This window comes from Propithecus coquereli, unplaced genomic scaffold (assembly GCF_000956105.1).
Source record: "Propithecus coquereli isolate 6110/MARCELLA unplaced genomic scaffold, Pcoq_1.0 Scaffold217, whole genome shotgun sequence".
NCBI classification, from domain to species: Eukaryota; Metazoa; Chordata; class Mammalia; order Primates; family Indriidae; genus Propithecus; species Propithecus coquereli.
The window spans coordinates 4,201,500-4,218,031 of NW_012146856.1; the positions used below are offsets into that span (position 1 = coordinate 4,201,500).

General features: G+C 57.3%; 1 protein-coding gene across 1 annotated transcript in view; it reads left to right on the forward strand.

Moving 5' to 3' along the window:
- GLI2 (GLI family zinc finger 2) overlaps window positions 1-16,532 on the forward strand; it is a 171,765-nt gene that overhangs the window by 143,021 nt on the left and 12,212 nt on the right. The window contains 4 exon segments of the mRNA XM_012644667.1: window positions 7,205-7,406; window positions 8,789-9,002; window positions 10,283-10,405; window positions 13,269-13,454. Of these exon segments, the coding sequence (XP_012500121.1) occupies window positions 7,205-7,406; window positions 8,789-9,002; window positions 10,283-10,405; window positions 13,269-13,454 (725 nt within the window).

A 16,532-nucleotide genomic window follows, 5' to 3' on the forward strand; every position in this document is an offset into this window, starting at 1 on the left:
CGGCAGCCCCAGCAGTGCAGGTCCGCAGAGGGCTCCTCCCGGGAAGCTTCGGACCACCCAGTAGCGAATGTGAGTGCATCTTCCCAGCAGTTTCTTTTTGCACTCTCACAGAGAAAATCTTGTCAGTCGTCACACAGAACTGGCAACGTGGCTCAGGAGACCTGTGGAAGGGTCCTGGGTCTTTGGAGGACATGTGTGTTCACACCAGGGAGCCACCCATAAAATGACCTTGAACATGAAAGCTCTGGGCGAGTGCAGGGGGTCTCAGGAGCTCGCGGGCCTCTGGGGAGAACAGGCCTCCTCTCTCCGCCTCCCCCCAACACACACATACTCACTTATTCGGCAGGTAAACTGAGCACCTGCCACGTGCTGGGGACCCGGCCTGAGCAGCACAGTCTTGCCCTCGTGGCTTTTGCTCCAGCGTGGCTGCTCTGCGTAAGCTCCCTGGGGGTGAGAAGAATGCCCACCCTGAACTGCCACTCCACTGACCCCACCTTCCTTCGTGTTCTGAGAGGAGGGAGCACTGTCGGGGAGAGAACTTTCCAGAGGCTTTGAATGTCCAGCCAAGCCCATGGAGCCGGGCTCTGCCAGGCAAAGCAGCAAGCAGGGCAGAGGGGTGAGAATGTCACGGGAGTCCTCATCCCACAGGGCCTTGTCCCCAGCCCACTGATTTTCAAACCACTAGCACAATTTTTACCTTAGCCGAGTGCCACCTGCATGATTGTGTATTTAATGATACCTTTTTAATAGACTCGCCTTTTTGGGTTGAAAAATGGATCTTAAAATAGAACTTTGTATTTTTTTTCCTGAAATGGAAAACCTGATTATATCTGAGGAGGATACTCCTGTCTCTGCTGAGCCTAAAATAATCTCATTTGGACGGTGTATGTGCCCTCCCTGTGGTGGATGGGAGGCAGTGGTGGGAGAAAGGTGGCACGGCCTCGGATGGCTCCGTGGGTCGGAACGCGCGCCCTGTCCCTCAGGAGTGCACTGGGGCAGAGGGTGGGAGGACAAAGGACATCCCCGCTCTGGCGAAAGCCCACCCTCTGGCCAGGTGGTCAGCGAAGCCCCGTTTCCTCCTGTTCTTCAAGGGGGCTGATTCGCAGCAGGAAGATGAGGAGGGAAGCCACGTGGGAAGGTGATAGAAAACCACTCAGGAAATCCAAGGTCGTCATTCCGCCGAGCAGCTCTCTGGGGAGCAGGGAGTTCGCCGGTTGTCACCCGGGCCCTAAAATGGAATTTTCTCATGTTATGCTGTTGAATATTGGTGATTTAACAAGAGAACAGCAGCCACCGCGGCCCCCCTGCCCCCGCTCTCACCACATTGAGAAGATTGAAATGGTTCCGATTGAAATGTTGTCTGTTTACAGCCCATATTTCCTCCGAGCTGTATATTTTATTGTCATATTGACACTAATTTGACTCGGATGTCACCTCCATCCTGACACCCGTTCTTTATGCTGCCCGTGGTTCCGGGAAGGATTTCAGAAACCAATTACATTGATCACGCCACAGAGAGACAGGAAGAGCTGCCGGAGGGGCTGCCGGAGGCCCATGCGGGCCAGGAACCCACGCCCTGCCTGGGCAGGAAGGGAGACTGAGGCAGAGACCAGGCCACAGGTCCCAGAGGGGTAGGGCTGCCGCATACAAGCGTGGGCTGAATGGTGTCTGTGGGTCGTCTGGTAACCTGTCTACTACACCAGCATGACGAAGCCACTTCCCAGGAAAGGGGCTGCTGCAGCCCAGGGCCCTCGGTGTCCCTGTCTTCAGCACATAGCTGGGCAACGGTGCCAGATGGCCTTAACGCCACGCCTCCCAGATCCGTGGCCTCGGCTCTTGCTGCTCCCCCATAAGAGGGGGCAAACGGGCTGTGGCGGGCATGTGTGGGGGCATTAAGGTCCTCAAGCTGGCTTTCCTTAGAGCATCTCCTCAGGGACTCCAGAAAATCCCGGGCGAGGGGGTTGGGGTGCACCGGGAATGCTCCTTAGCTGGTGTGGATTCGGGGCACTCGAGCCCCACCACCGGGCTGTGTCCTGCTGCCCCCCGTGTGGTGCATCCCAGCCCTGTGCCAAGGACGGCAGCTGGCACAGAAGGCACCTGGGAGCTGGTGCCAGGACAAATCTCCCTCCTGCTGCCCCTTAGCCCAGGCTCCTGGGTCCGCAGGCCCTGGGGCCTTCCCCGCCCCAATGCCACAGAGATCCACCTGCTGCGGATGATACGCTGGTCGCCAGCCCACAGCAGCCCCGAGGTGGGGCTCAGGGCCCATCTTCTGTGTGAGACGATTAGCTCAGAGCGCTCAGGCAGGGTCGGAACCCACGTCAGCCTGGGTCCGGGGCCTGTTCTTGCATCTCTTGCTCTTCCCGCTGCCTCCCTCCTGCCCCCCGGGGGAAGCAACGGCCCTCCCTCCCGAGCGCTCTGGGATCCTCCAGGGCAATCCCGCTCAGTGGCACCGTCTTCGTCTCGCACCTAGGTGGTGGGCTTGGTGAGGGCAGGGCCGGGGGCCCCTTTGCCTGCGTTCCCCACGATGCCCAGCCAGTGCCTGGCACACACAGCCCTGCACAGGGAGGAATGAACGAGCACACGAGTGAGCAAAAGAAAAAACCAGTGGGTGAAGCAGGGTCCAGAGGCAGGTGGCGACAGGAGTGGGCAGTGTCGGGCATCTGCCCGGGTGAGGGCAGACAGGTGGCAGGTCACCGGTGGCCAACCAGCCTTAAAACAGGCGCATCCACGGATGGATGCTCTGCCGTGTTCCCGGTCATAAATCACAGGAGGAACCATGGAGATGAGTGCCAGGCTTTTCTTTCTATTTAGTAATTTATCAAGGGAAGAGGCGCATTAATAAACATATTTCCCTTGAGAGGTGGGCATAACAGAGATGAATATCACTGTCAGATTTGGCCTGTTTCCTCTTGTTAGGGGCGCACGAGAGGGTGGGAATCCAAACATTAGCAGCAAAATCTTTTTTTTTCTAAAAATGTGTTACAAAGACATGTGTGTTTCTCACTTTGCATGATGTTAGGTCTTTCCCCCTCATCTCTCCCCGTTCGCCACTCAGCTTGCACGTGGCAGGGGCTCGCAGAGGGCTCGCTTTCGCGTCTTGCTGTGGGTTCCTCCGACATGAGGAGTGGCGGGCGGAGCTCAGGAAGTACGAGCCGAGAGGCTGCGAGGGCCCGAATGAAAGCCGATGAGCGCATGCTTAGTGGCGGCTGCACTGCCACGTGGCCTGGTCACCGTTTCTAGACGTGCCGTCCTTCACTCCATCAACCGTAGGCTCAGCCTGCCGTCAGGACAGCCTCCAGCCCCTAAAGGAGCTGGATTAGTCAGCAGTTTCACCTGGGATGTCTGCTGGGTGTTAGGTGCTATCCTTGGTGCTCTATCCACGGCAACCCTGCACGACAAGCCGCCCTGTCCCCATTAGGGAGGTGGGGAGACAGAGGCTCAGGGAGGCTAAGTAACATGCTCCAAGGAGGCCACGAAGGGACAGGCGTGGCGTGGCTGGCAGCACAGGCTGTCTACGTGCCTCCGCGTCCTGTGAGAGTGTGTGTGTGTCCACTTGGGGCCTCCTCCCCCTGCGAGACACGTCTCCTCCCCACCCTGGGCACAGGTCCTGTGGCAGGTGGTCTTGGCGTCCCTGTGTCCGCCTTTCTCCTGGTCTCAACTTCCCGTGGCGATGTGGTCTTGGGTAAATTCCTCAGCCCGTGTGTACTTTCGTTCTATAAGATGAGGATGCTAAGAGCCCTTTCTGTCTGGGGCCATCAGGAAGCATAAATTACTGACACTTTGGCGTGCTTAGACCAGAACCCAGCGTACGCAGCGGAGCATCCAGTGTTTCAGCTGTGGGTGGCTGTGATCTACTGTCCTTCAAGACGTCCTGTCTATGCTATTGGTCAGCCCTTGGCACCTGCCACTGGGCTCACTGCTGAGCCAGCCGTATTTGAGTGTTGGGGATATAATGATTAGGTGGGGAAAAGATGTGAGTCCCTAATTCACGCGGGGAAGTGGGGAGACAGAAGCAAGCAGGTAACTACACAAGTGGATGCAGCTCACTAGTGCCACCACGTTTGGAGAGAGAGGCCTGGGCATGGGGAGGATCTGCCCCGCTTAGGGAGGTTGGGGAAGGCTTCCTGGGGGAGGGACGACTCGGCTGAGGTCTGAGCAGGGAGGAGGGCAGAGTGCTGCAGGCAGAGGAGGCCACACGTGCAAAGGCCCTGTGCAGGCAACATGAGGTGCTGGAAGGAGGCCGGTGTGGGTGGAGGAGAGAGGGGGACATGGGCAGGACGAAGCTGGAGAGGTGGGCCGGGCCACCCCGCAGGGCCACTGTGTAGACCTTTTTCATAACAGCAACAGGGAGCTTTGGAAAGTTTCGCGGGGAGGGCAAGGACATGATCCAATTTCCAAGTTGAAAAGCTCTCTCTGGCTGAGCAAGGACAGCAATGAGCTAAAGGCTCCAGAATGATCCAAGCAAGTGGTAGGCTAGGCTGGGGGTGGAGTCTGAAAGAAAGGGGATTTGAAGAGGGGTTCGGGAACCAACGTCGGTTGGCTCAGTTGTGAACAGGGTGTAGGGGCGGAGGGAGGAGGGAGAAGACCATGCACTGACTCCTGGTCTCCTGCTGCAGCGGGGTGGCGGTGCTTGCCGAGCCAGGCCCTGTGGGAGGCGCCGGCCCAGGCACAGATCGGAGTGTGGGGCCCCGTGTGCTGAGCCGGAGCTGCCTTCCAGACAGGAGGAGAGGCCGTGCAGGCAGTTGGGTCTGACTAAGTTCATTCTTCAGAGCCACTGAAAGTGGAAAGTCGACACCTGTTTGTGGGAGGTTTTGACCTCCTCGTCCTGGGCCCCTCCCCACTTGTCTGAAGACAGACAGTGAGGACACTGAGTCCCCAGAAAGTCCACACAACCGAAATCCTTCAGACCTGGGTTCAAATCCTGCCTCTATAACTCTGTGACCTTCAGCAAGTCACTAACCTCCCAAACCTGGTTTCCTTATCTGCACAGCAGGTTTGCTTGGAGAGTGGCGGTAGCTGTTAAATGAGTTGGTGGGTCTAAGTGTCACTAAACGATGGCTGTCACTGGGTTATTTATCACGCAAGCATTCCCAAGCAGGCACGTATCCAAATACCACACCAAAGGGACACACACTGGCCAGAATGGGTCTGTTTGTAGTCCAGGATCCCGGTTCAGAATGGGTGGTCACTTTGCAGCATAGCCTCAGGGTTGGCTGGGATGTGGGCCTGCTCCACGGGCCCCCTGTGCCTCCTCCTGTCCCCAGGCACATGGCCTGGGATCCTTCCTGCTGCAACAGAAGGAGGAGTTGTCTGAGTGAGTTCCCTGCCGGGACCCTGGCACCTTCTGTGTACTCACCATAGCGCTGCTTGCTGAGAGACCTGCAAGCCGCAGGCCTCTGAGCGCAGTAAACAGGCAGCAAAAACCAGAAACTTTAGCTGACAAAGATGTTGAGAGAAAGAATCTTCTGATTAGCTCAACTTCTCCTTCCAACCCGGAGCTTTCCTAAAATCACCTCACCCTTCTTGTTGAAAACAAAGCAAGTATGCAAAGTATAGGGTCACATGAGCATCACAACCGTGGGCCACCTCCACGTCCATCATCACAGTGGGTCCCAACGGCCCCAAAGCTGTAGGGGGTCTGCTTTATGCTCAGATTCTTGACGAAGATTCTGAGTCTTCGACAGAAAAGCGAGTTACCCCAAGCCAGACCCTGCGGCCAGGGCTGCCTGCCTGGAGGAGGGGATGCCTAGGCCAGGGTCTGCACAGGTTTGAGCAGGTGGAAGGGAGAGAAGGCACACATCACGAGCCAAGCACAGACATGGGTGTGTTTGAGCAGCCACCAGGGTTATTACAGGTGACACCTCCAGCCCAGGGGGAACCTGGAGGCCACAGAAGGCAGGATGGGGTGGGCAGAGGCCCGTGGGGCACAGGAAGAGGCTGCTCCATGCAGGTGTCCAGAAAGGCAGGGACACGCCCGAGCATTCGCCGTGCCCTGCTGTTCACACATCGCCTCATGTGCACGTCACGGCATCCTGGAGGTCAGCACCTCTTTAAAATAAGGAAGTGGGCTCAGTTAGAGTCTGGACACAGCGGGGGCCTTGGCGTGTGGAGAGCCAGAGATGTCGTCAGGCCATTTCTAGGCCATTGTTTGTGTAGAGGAGAGACCCAGAATCCTGGTGGGGGCACTGTGAGGGGAGCAGTCGGGGGCCTGTGGCCCTGGGGTCTGGGGCAGGCAGGCCCTCTTCCCTCCCGCAACGGTGGCTGTCCAAAGGGCGGTGGGCACGTGCACGTGTGTGCATAGGTGTGTGTGCGTGTGTGCTGTGCACATTCAAAGCAACGGGTTCCCAGAGCCTCAGGCAACTCCAGAACTGAGGGCCTCGGTGTGTGAGAGCATCTGCGTGGTCAGGCTGCCTCTCGCCTCTGTGTCCTTGTGTCCTCCCTGCCCTATCATGGCAGCCGCAGGCTCGGGAGAGCCCCCCGAAAAGTCTGAGGCAGCCATGCAGGCCTCTGCTTGGCAAAGGCCCTACGGGGCATGTTAGTGGTGATCCTGGTTGCAAGTGATCCATGATCTTGGAGCACTTGCCTCCATGCACTCTCCCGCCCATGGAACGAGTGAGCTGCTGCCGCACATGGCAGCACAGAGCAATCTCACAGATAACGTGGATGAACGAGGGCAGATGTGAACAAGTATTTATAGTTCCATTTACATAAAGCACAAAAATAGGCCACATTGAGCTGTGTGTTAGAAGGCAGGATAGTGGCTGCCCTTGGGGCTTGTGGGCATGAGGTGTGCCCTGTTTCTTGGCCTGGGCTGGCTTCCTGGGTAGGTTGACTCTGTGAGAGGCCACCGAGCCGCTCTCTTCTGGTTCTGCACATCACCGTCGTGCCTTACCCATTGCTGGACTCCAGCCCTGATCTCTGCACCTACTGGTGAAGACACTGTGCTCAGTGCTCATACCCAAACACCTTACGTGTACTTCTCACGTCCTCATCACGCCCTGTGCGGATCAGTCCCATTTTACAGGTAAATAAACTGAGGCCGAGAGAGGTTACATACCTTGTACAAGAGCCCACAGCTAGAAAACTGGCAGAGCTGCGATTCCTGTTAGACAGCCCTCGCAGGCTCTTCCTGTCCCCCACCGACCTGTCGCCCCAGCCCCAACACTGGTGATGCTGACGTGCCTTGTGCTGACTGCCCCCGCAGTGTCGCGGTTCTCCAGCCCGAGAGTGACGCCCCGCCTGAGCCGCAAGCGGGCGCTGTCCATCTCCCCTCTCTCAGACGCCAGCCTCGACCTGCAGCGGATGATCCGGACCTCGCCCAACTCGCTGGTGGCCTACATCAACAACTCACGCAGCAGCTCAGCCGCCAGCGGCTCCTACGGGCACCTGTCGGCAGGTGCCCTCAGGTGAGCCCCACCTGCAAGCAGAGGGCCGAGGGCCGGAAGCTGCGTCGGCCTCCAGTGGGGGAGGGGCTGGCTTTTCAGTTGGCGCTTTCAAGCAGAGGAGAAAGATAGTACTTGTCGTTTTTGTGAATCTGATACTTGCAACTTTTTCATGAGTTCAGAACCAATAATGTGAAGATGTCTGGGTACATCTTCAGGGACTGAGCCCGTCATAAATAATTCATTTGTGAAATTGAAGGTGTTCGAGGTCGAAGGTGGCTTTCCTTGTATTTTACAAGGTGTGATAGAGCAGCCACGCATTGCCCAACATTGAAGGCCACTCGAGGCGTGACACCAATGTGGCCCGAGCTCTAAGCAAGCCTCCGGGCTGGCAGTAGGTCTCCCTCCGTGGCCGAGGCATGGCACACCCACGCCTCGTTGACACCAGTCACCTTTCTCCCCTCTCTGCAGCCCTGGACTATCTGAGGACTCAGACCCCAGCCAGCTTGACTGAAACTCACGTCCTTCCCCGACTTTCCGAGAGAGGCCAGGAGTTGTTAGGAATGTCAGGAGAGTTCAGCCCAAGGACCCAGAAATAGAAGTAATAACAACCACATTGATTACCTTTCGCTGCACAGCAAATCGCTCCAACATTTAGCGTTTAAACAATAAGCATTTATTATCTCACCCCATTTCTGAGGGTCAGGAGTGGCTTAGCTGTGGCTCTCTCGGAGGCCGAGGTCAAGCTGTCAGCCAGAGCTGCCGCCACCCGGGGCTTGACGGGACATCAGCAGAGCGTTCATGCCTCGTGCCCGAGCCTCTCCGCAGGGCTGCTTGGGTGGCCTCACAACGTGGCAGCCAGTCCCCACCCCAGAGCAAGTGGCGCAAGAGCCATATTGTCTTTATGGCTTAGCCTCAGAGGTCACCAATATTTCCTTGGTGTCCCGCTACGGAAAGAGCGACTCCAACGCAAGTGGCGCGATAGAGCCCTGGCGTGCAGAGAGAGGGAATAATGTGAGCTGGGGGACTCGGCGTGCTTCCCGGGTGAGGGGCATTGAACGGGCCTCAGAGGGCAAATGGGGTGCACGTGGTCGGGGAGCAGTGACACAGAGGCATCTAGGCATCAGCGTGGAGGTGCCAGGCGGAAGGGCTGAGGGGCTGAGGGGAGCCTGGCACCTACTGGGGCCGACCTGCCAGAGTGAAGGCCGTATCCTGGGGCAGGACCGGGGAGCTCAGTGCAGAGGAGAGGCCCATGCGGCAAGCAGTAGGGAGCCGCCGCTGGTTCTCGAGTGAGGAAAAGCCGTGGTGATGGAGGGATAGCAGCATGCTCATCCCGGTCCCCGGAGCAGGGCTCTGCCCAGAAAGCCTCTGCCTGACAGAGCCCCCCCAATCTGCTCTCACTGCAGCCCAGCCTTCACCTTCCCCCACCCCATCAACCCCGTGGCCTACCAGCAGATCCTGAGCCAGCAGAGGGGCCTAGGCTCGGCCTTCGGACACACCCCACCCCTGATCCAGCCCTCACCCACCTTCCTGGCCCAGCAGCCCGTGGCCCTCGCCTCCATCAGTGCCACCCCCACCCAGCTCAGCAGCAGCAGCAATTGTCTGAGTGACGCCAACCAGGTAGGTGGGTGCAGGGGGCGCGAGGGTGGCCACTGTGTACTTGTCAAGACCCCACGGGGGCTGTTCACCGCCAGCTGATGCCGGGGACTTGTGAGACTCTGGGCCCGTATCTGGCTGCTGGGATGCCTTCTGGGCAGCGGCCACCTGGTGGAAAGTGCCTTGGGCCAGGTCAGGAGACCTGCCATGGTCCATGGCAAGCTCCTAGTCTCTCAGTTCTGCTGTCCTCTGTCCAATAGACATAATGAGTAAACAGAGAAACCCTCAAATTCACAGGTCCTGGCACCGTGTAGGTGCGGCGTGCATACCATGTGAAGTGGATGGCGAACGAATAATAATAATGTAGTACAGTTCGCTTTCAGAGTGTGCGTTTACCGTGGGCTTTCACAGACAGCCTTATTTGGCCTTGCTAGTGGGCCTTGGGGTGCCCGTGCACCCTAGCCTGGTGCCTGGCATATACCAGGTGCCATTAAAATTCGGCAAGTGACGGAAGTCCTATTTTGCAGATGAGGACGTGGAAAGGCATAGGCTTTGGAACTGGTCAGACCATGGTTTGGATCCTGACCTGCCTGAAAGCAGCAAATCTCTTCGCCTCTCTCTGCTTGAGCCAACTCAGCTGTAAAGTGGGGGCCCGCTGCCTCGCTTGGGTTGTTGGTGTATAAATGAGCCCGTGTGTGCACAGAGCCCTCGCATGCCCCGGATCCTGGGTAGTGCTCATACTGACCGTGATAAAGGTGAAGTGACTGCCCAGGCCACCCGCTGGCAAGAGGCAGAGCCCTGATGTGGCCATGTCCTGGGGAGGAAGACGAGACGCCACGTGATTTAGAAGTATCCCCTGTTTCAGAATGTCCTTCCTCTCCACCCCAGGGCTCCCGAAAGCCGCCCAGCACCTTCCCCGAACAATCGCTGTGGGCTCTGGAAACACCACCTGATCCTGCGGCTCTAGCCCCTCCTCCTGAGGAGCCAGGCCCTGTGTCCTGCTCTGGAGGGCTGGGACGTGGAGTTTCATCAGGACAGGAGCTAGGGTGCCTGGCATTTTCCAAAGAGAGGGTCTCTTTCCCATTTCCCTGCAGTCTTGGGGAGGTGGCAGGCTGAGGTCTGGGCGCTGTCCTGGGCATGCCCTGGCTGGAGGACCAAGGTGGGGGGCTCGGTTTCTGATGCTTCAACACAGAGTTGGTCCAGACATCCTGTGTAGGGAAGTCGCAGAGGTAAAATCCAAAAAGAATTTGGGGTGTCCCTGCCCCACTCCTGTGTGACAGGCTGTCCTCTGCACCTTCCCTCAGAACAAGCAGAGCAGCGAGTCGGCCGTGACCAGCACCGTCAACCCCATCGCCATTCACAAGCGCAGCAAGGTCAAGACCGAGGCGGAGGGCCTGCGGCCGGCCTCACCGTTGGCCCTAACTCAGGTAACCTGCCGTCCTCATCCGCTCAGGCTGGGACCAGGCCTGGTCTCCCCTGAGTTGGCTGCCTCAGGGCCACGCCCCTGGTGGTGGCTGGCGGCCCGCATGGGCGAACGCTGACCCAGGCAGGGCGGGGTGGGCACACTGAGCTCGGCTGTCTCACCGCTTTGTCCCCAGCACCAGCACATGCTGCGTGCCCATCACACATGTGCTGAGTGAATGAATGAGCAAGTCAGGACGCTCTGCCCAGCCTCCCCCGTCTCGGGCTGCGTCGTCTCTCCCCACACCTCTCCCTGCAGCAGCACCGCCCTCAGCCAGGCCGAGTTGCCCCCGTCCCCCGACTGGCTCGGGGCCCTCTGGCTGCACTCTCTCCTGGAACTCCCCCCACCCATCATCTTCACTGCCACCCAGCCTTCCCTCACCCTCCTGGGTATGGCACTTAGCTCTGGGACCCATGCTGTGTTCACACCTGTCACCCCCACCTGTACTGTAAGCCTTGGAGAGGTGACACTTCAGGAGCGGTGCCTGGCTGGGTTCAGTGCCACCAGGGTTTGCACGGGGCCTGGCGCGCAGCTGCTGTGAAACAGTATTTCTAATGACTCAATGCGCATTTGAGGAGGCAAGGGCGGGTCAGGGGTCAGAAAGGCGGGACGGTTCCTGGCGGCAAGAGAGCGAGAAGCAGAGCAGCCCACAGCCCAGGCAGGTCCCTTCCGAATCCCACCACTTCCTCTAGTGCTAGGATGGTACGTCACGTGACGGGCATGGCGTGCCTGCTGACCTCCACGGTAACCCCCGGCCCCCCCAAGGCCTCTCACGGTGGCCCAGTCTCCACATGTCACTGCAGAATACCCGCTTGGACACCAAGGATGCTTGGGGTCTCCTAGCTCGTCTCTCCTGCATCTGCTGGGCCATCCTTTATCAAACCGCAAGCCATCAGGCATGCTCTGAGCACTTAATTTTCATGAAATATTGGTTCCTGTTATTGTCAAGCAAACAGAGGGGTTGGTGACAAATTCCTCTCCCCTCACCGAGACCAAAGCCAGTCTCGGCATGATGCATGGCTGCCACCAAGCCGACCATCATTGGGGACCATTGAAATTGATGGTGGCGACACATATCCGGGGAGATAAACACCAGGAACGGCACCGACAGGGCCGGGAGGTAGGCGCTGAGCACCTGGGAGCCCCGTGGCCACCCACTGGTGGGGTCCTGTGCCCACCCTCCAACCCAGGCGGGCCACACCGGCCTCCTGTGCCCAGCCTGGCTCCACACGCGTGTCCGCAGAAGGAAAGCCGTTTATCGTGAGGAGGTTGCCTCCCTGTCGCTCCCTGTCCTAGTCACTGACCAAGGACTCCCTGACTCATTTGCAAGGCGGGCGGGCTCGCTCCGTCGGCAGAAAACACAGCACAATGAACCCCTCTCTGCTGACGCCCAGCTCAGCCCACGCCCGTGGCCTCTGCTGCCCTCCACTCGGCATGGCAGTCTGTCCTCCCTCCACGTCCTCTCGGGAGCGAGCAGGGCAGCAGCACATGGAAGCAGTACATCAACTTCCAGTTTTCCGTGCAGTGCAGAGGGCAGCAGGAGGCCTGGTCCGTGCCCCTGTGGTCTCACGCCAGCAGCCCCCAGACGGCCCCCATTGCTGAAGAGCTGGAAGCGAGGAGCTCCGGCACCTACCTGCCTGTGAGTGTGGCCCCAGCGCAGCCCCTGGAGTTCCTGTAGGACATGTCATCCTCCTCCTCCTCAGAACAAGCGGACTAGCTGGAAGGTCCTCTGAGAAAGAGCCAGGGCCCCTCTTGGAAGAGCTCCTTGCAAGCTTGGTGGAGAGTTGGTCAGGGCTGTGTCTGCGGCTGGCAGCGAGGGGTCCCCGGCTGACTTCCAACACTCCTGGGAACGGACTCAGCGCGGGGACTGCCACTGTGACGGGGCAGCTGTGGGCGTTGGGGCTCTAAACTGGAAGAGGCTGTTCGCCCCCCTCTGCCTGACGAGTGTTTCCCCAGAGGCCGTTCTGAAAGAGAGCAGCCTCCTGCTGGTTTTGGAAAGGCTTGAGATGTAAAGCGAGGCTTTGCTCCCCGCCTGCCTAGCAGACCCTGGCAGGGACCCTCCCTCCCAGCCTGGGGCATCTGCGCCCCTCCCCGCCCTCGACCCCAGGCAGATACTGCTGACCTGTCCTCATGTCCTTTGCTCAGAGGCTGCCCCTGGCCAGCTCAGGTTAGCATCAGCTGGTGGGGGACAGCTCTGTGGGGTTAATTCTCAGCGTTTTGCTAGTTTAAAAGACTTTGTCCCCTTTGAAAGGCATTTCAGGCACCTGTGATTGTGTGAAGGAATGTCACAGGGGGCTTTTCCTTCACCTCCTTGAAACGGCACGTGGGCCCTAACCTGGTCTGGAGACCCGGGTCCAGATCTAGGCTGCCACCAACTCTGTGTGTTCCAGGGAGGGCACATCAACCTCTCTCAGAGCCCCAGATTCCTGCTGTAATACAAGACCAGAGACACCCATGTTTGGGGGCTGCTGCAGGGAAAACTGGCTCCCCGAGGGAAACCAAACCAAATACGCAAAAGTCACTACCCACCCCGCCTCTTCTCCTGTTCTGCTTGCATGCCAGTGCACCAAGATGCGAAGGAACACCTTGGTGGTGACAAGCCCCATGGGAGAGGAGGGAGGGGCCCCAGGACAGCTGTCCAAGAAGAGCTATGGATGGGAGCTGAGCTGAGGAAAGGAGATAAAAACGCTGATGGGTGTGTGTGTGTGTGTGTTGCATGTATGCATGCGTGTGTTGGCGTGTGTATGTGCACGCACGTGCATCCACACTCATACCAGCCCACGGTCCTTGGCACAGACTGCACGGGGCTGCTAGCCACCTCTCCACAGGGCTGGGTGTCAGGACACGGCTCATGAGGGTGTGCACTTCTCCTCCCCCAGGAGCAGCTGGCTGACCTCAAGGAAGACCTGGACAGGGATGACTGTAAGCAAGAGGCTGAAGTGGTCGTCTACGAGACCAACTGCCACTGGGAAGACTGCGCCAAGGAGTACGACACCCAGGAGCAGCTGGTGCACGTAAGCCTCCGAGCCTAGCTGCACACTGCGGGCAGAGCCCAGGCCACCTAGGACCTTGAGCCTTCCAGGCCTTCTACTAGAGAGGAGGGGCCAGAGGAAGAGGCCACAGGAGATGGCGTGGGCCACATGCCCTGCAAATAGGAGGCATGATTACTTAAGTGTGCCCTGTTTCTAAAAGGAGACTTTCAAATACATATGTAGTATAAGAGATTAAAAGAAAAATAAATATATGAGAAAATCAGGGAAAAAAGAACAATAATGTAAAACCAGGAGTAGAGTTAGTGTTAAAAACTAAGTGATCTGAGATATACTCTACATACATAGCTTTTTTTCTGAGCTTCCTAGCAGCCAATGCAAACAGAGAAATAAGATTAGTTAAACCAGTCAGCATCTATAAGATAATAACGAACCTGACTCTGAAGCCTGAAAGAAGCTTCTCTCATAGAGGAAGGAGTTGATAATTTCCTGTTGGAGACCATTCACAGACACCCAGCGTATATGGGTGCAGGTGGGTGTCTACACACAGATCAGGGAGGGGGCTACTTAAAAAATGCCTGGGTACTGACGGCTCAGGTGATTAGAGAAGACCATGAGAGCCATGAGAGGGTAGGAGTACCCTTCCGGGCATTCCTCTTGGTCCCCACTCCAAACTCCCTTAGACAGCAGCAGCATCACGGCGCAGTCAAGGGGTAGCGTGTGCGACAGATGGAGCAGGGGCTCAGTGTAGGGGCACCTGTCTCCAAACCTGGCTGTGCCGTACCTGGCTGAGTGGTTCTGAGTAAGTGACTTAAGCTCTGTGAGCCTGTTCTTCCCCTGTAAAGGGGGGTGATGTCTACCTCTCAGGGGTCAGCAGTGAATATGCCACCACGTTCAGTCGTTTTCATAAACACTCAGCAGATAGTAGGCACTCTGCACCCGGAACCTCCTCCTCCCTGTTCCGCACACCAGTCCCAGGTGGTTCTCTCTTCTCCATCCAGAAAAGAACTTAGATTCAAGAATTAGTCCCCCTGCCCCACTGCACCCCACTGCCACACTCCTTGGTGAATGAGTGTCTGTAAAGGTGACCCACTAAATTAATGGCTTGTTTGCTGGAGGAGGAGACACACGTGCGCATGCGCACAACTCCTGTTTGCATCCAGAACCCGTCCCAAAGGACCTTGCTTGTCCCCAGCTCTGAACTTACCGTTTAGATACACCACCTCCCTCTGCTTCCTCCCTTCATGTGACTTGCTCCCAAATACTATAGGTTTCTTTTGTGTTTGAGGTTTTCATCCCCAAATTCTCACCCAGGAGACCAGGATTTCCCAGCACACAGTGCAGGTGACATAGAACTTGTGAACCAGGGTCTTATCTAATCCCTTCTGGAACTCAAACATAATTTTTCAACTGGCACCACCTCTTTTGGGTAAACAAGCCCTAGATGGAGAAGGAACGGCTGGAGCTGTGGGTCATAGGACAGATCAGTTAGATGAAAGAGGAGAGGGACAGCATCTTGGGCCAGGGGAGGGCCCGAGCCAGAGTGTAGGGGTGAGGATGTGGCAGGTGTGTTCTGTGATAACTGGGTCAGCACCAAAGAGCAGGCAGGGGGTTCCTCAAACGGAGGCAGAGGGTTCCCGACATGGAAGGAGAACTTTAGCTGTAGCCTCTACCTGTGGCCATGTCTGTCCTGTGGCCATAAGTGATCTCCTCTACTTGACCCTGGAGAGAGCAGGCTCCTTCGTGAGAGGGAAGCCAGACCCCTCTGCCTAGCTCTGACTCTCCTCCGCTCCCTGGGAAGATGGACGCAGCTTGCACCGGCGAGCTGGAGCCCCCAGTCGATTATTAACAATTTGTTGCTAAGTAAACCAATAAGAAAAAAATGAAAGGCATTGTCAGGAAGCATTTTTATCATTTGAAAGGCTTTAAAAATGGAAAGTGAGGCTAATATGATAAGATTTCTCTGGAAGTTCAAAGCGCTGTAGATATTTCTTGCTCCAAGGGTGGCATTTGTATGCGTGGCAGTTGGGCCGGTGGCACAGGGCGGGAGGGCGGTCTGCCGTCTTCTGGGGCAGGGCGCTGCCAGCGCCGATGCTCCCCTCTCCACACAGCCTTGTAGGCAACACAGATCCACTGCAGCCCGGTCCAGTAGAAAGATTCTGCAAGCCACAAACGCCAGCCACGCGTGTAGTTTTACATTTCCTAACAGCACATTTTAAAAAGAGTAAAAAGAAACAGGTGAAGTTAATTTTAATAATATATTTTATTTAACCCGATGTATCTGGAAAGTTATTTTGACATGTAATCAATATAAAACAAAATTATTGAGATATTGGACACGCTTTTTTTCTCCATTCTGAGTCTTTGAGACTGGTGTGTAGTTTGCACTTACAGCCCATCCCAGTTCGGACCGGCCACATTTCAAGTGTGCAAGAGCCCCGTGTGGCAAGTGGCTTCTGCGCTGGGTGGTGTAGGTCTAGAGGTTGTGGGGCGGGGGGAGGAAGGGAAGGCCGGGAGAGGAATTGGGAGCAGAGGAGAAACGGGAGGCCTCCAAGGCTGGAGTGTCCCCGCCCCAGCCATCTCCCTGGGGAAGCAAGCCCAGCCCGACCCAAGACACAGGCAGGGCACAGCCCCGAACAAAGGGAGACGGAAGGGAAGGATGGGACCATGACAGGGCCCTTGGGAGAGAAGCCCTGCAGCAGAGGCAGCGGAAGTCCAGTATATTCTTCACTCTGCTGTGTAGGTGACTCAATCCACCCATTCCCACTCCTCTGTTAAATGAGCAGCTCAAAGGTTAAGGACATAAAGGGCCTCACACATGGCAACATATCCCAAGCTCAGAGGTCGAGCCCGTCCACGAGGGCACACGGTGATGAGCCCAGGGCACGGCCCAAAGGGTGTTCACCTCACATTCCTGGCCCAGGGCAGTGCTGGCCGGGAGAAGTGCGGGGACCCTCTCCCAGGGAGGGCTTCTTGCCCGCGCACCCCCAGGTTGCTTGAGAACGCCCCCTCTGTGATGCTGCAGGGTCAGTTGTGCTGTCCTTGGCTGTCCCACCTTGCTCACCTGGGCCATTTTGTCCCAGGGTCAGCCCCGCACAGTGC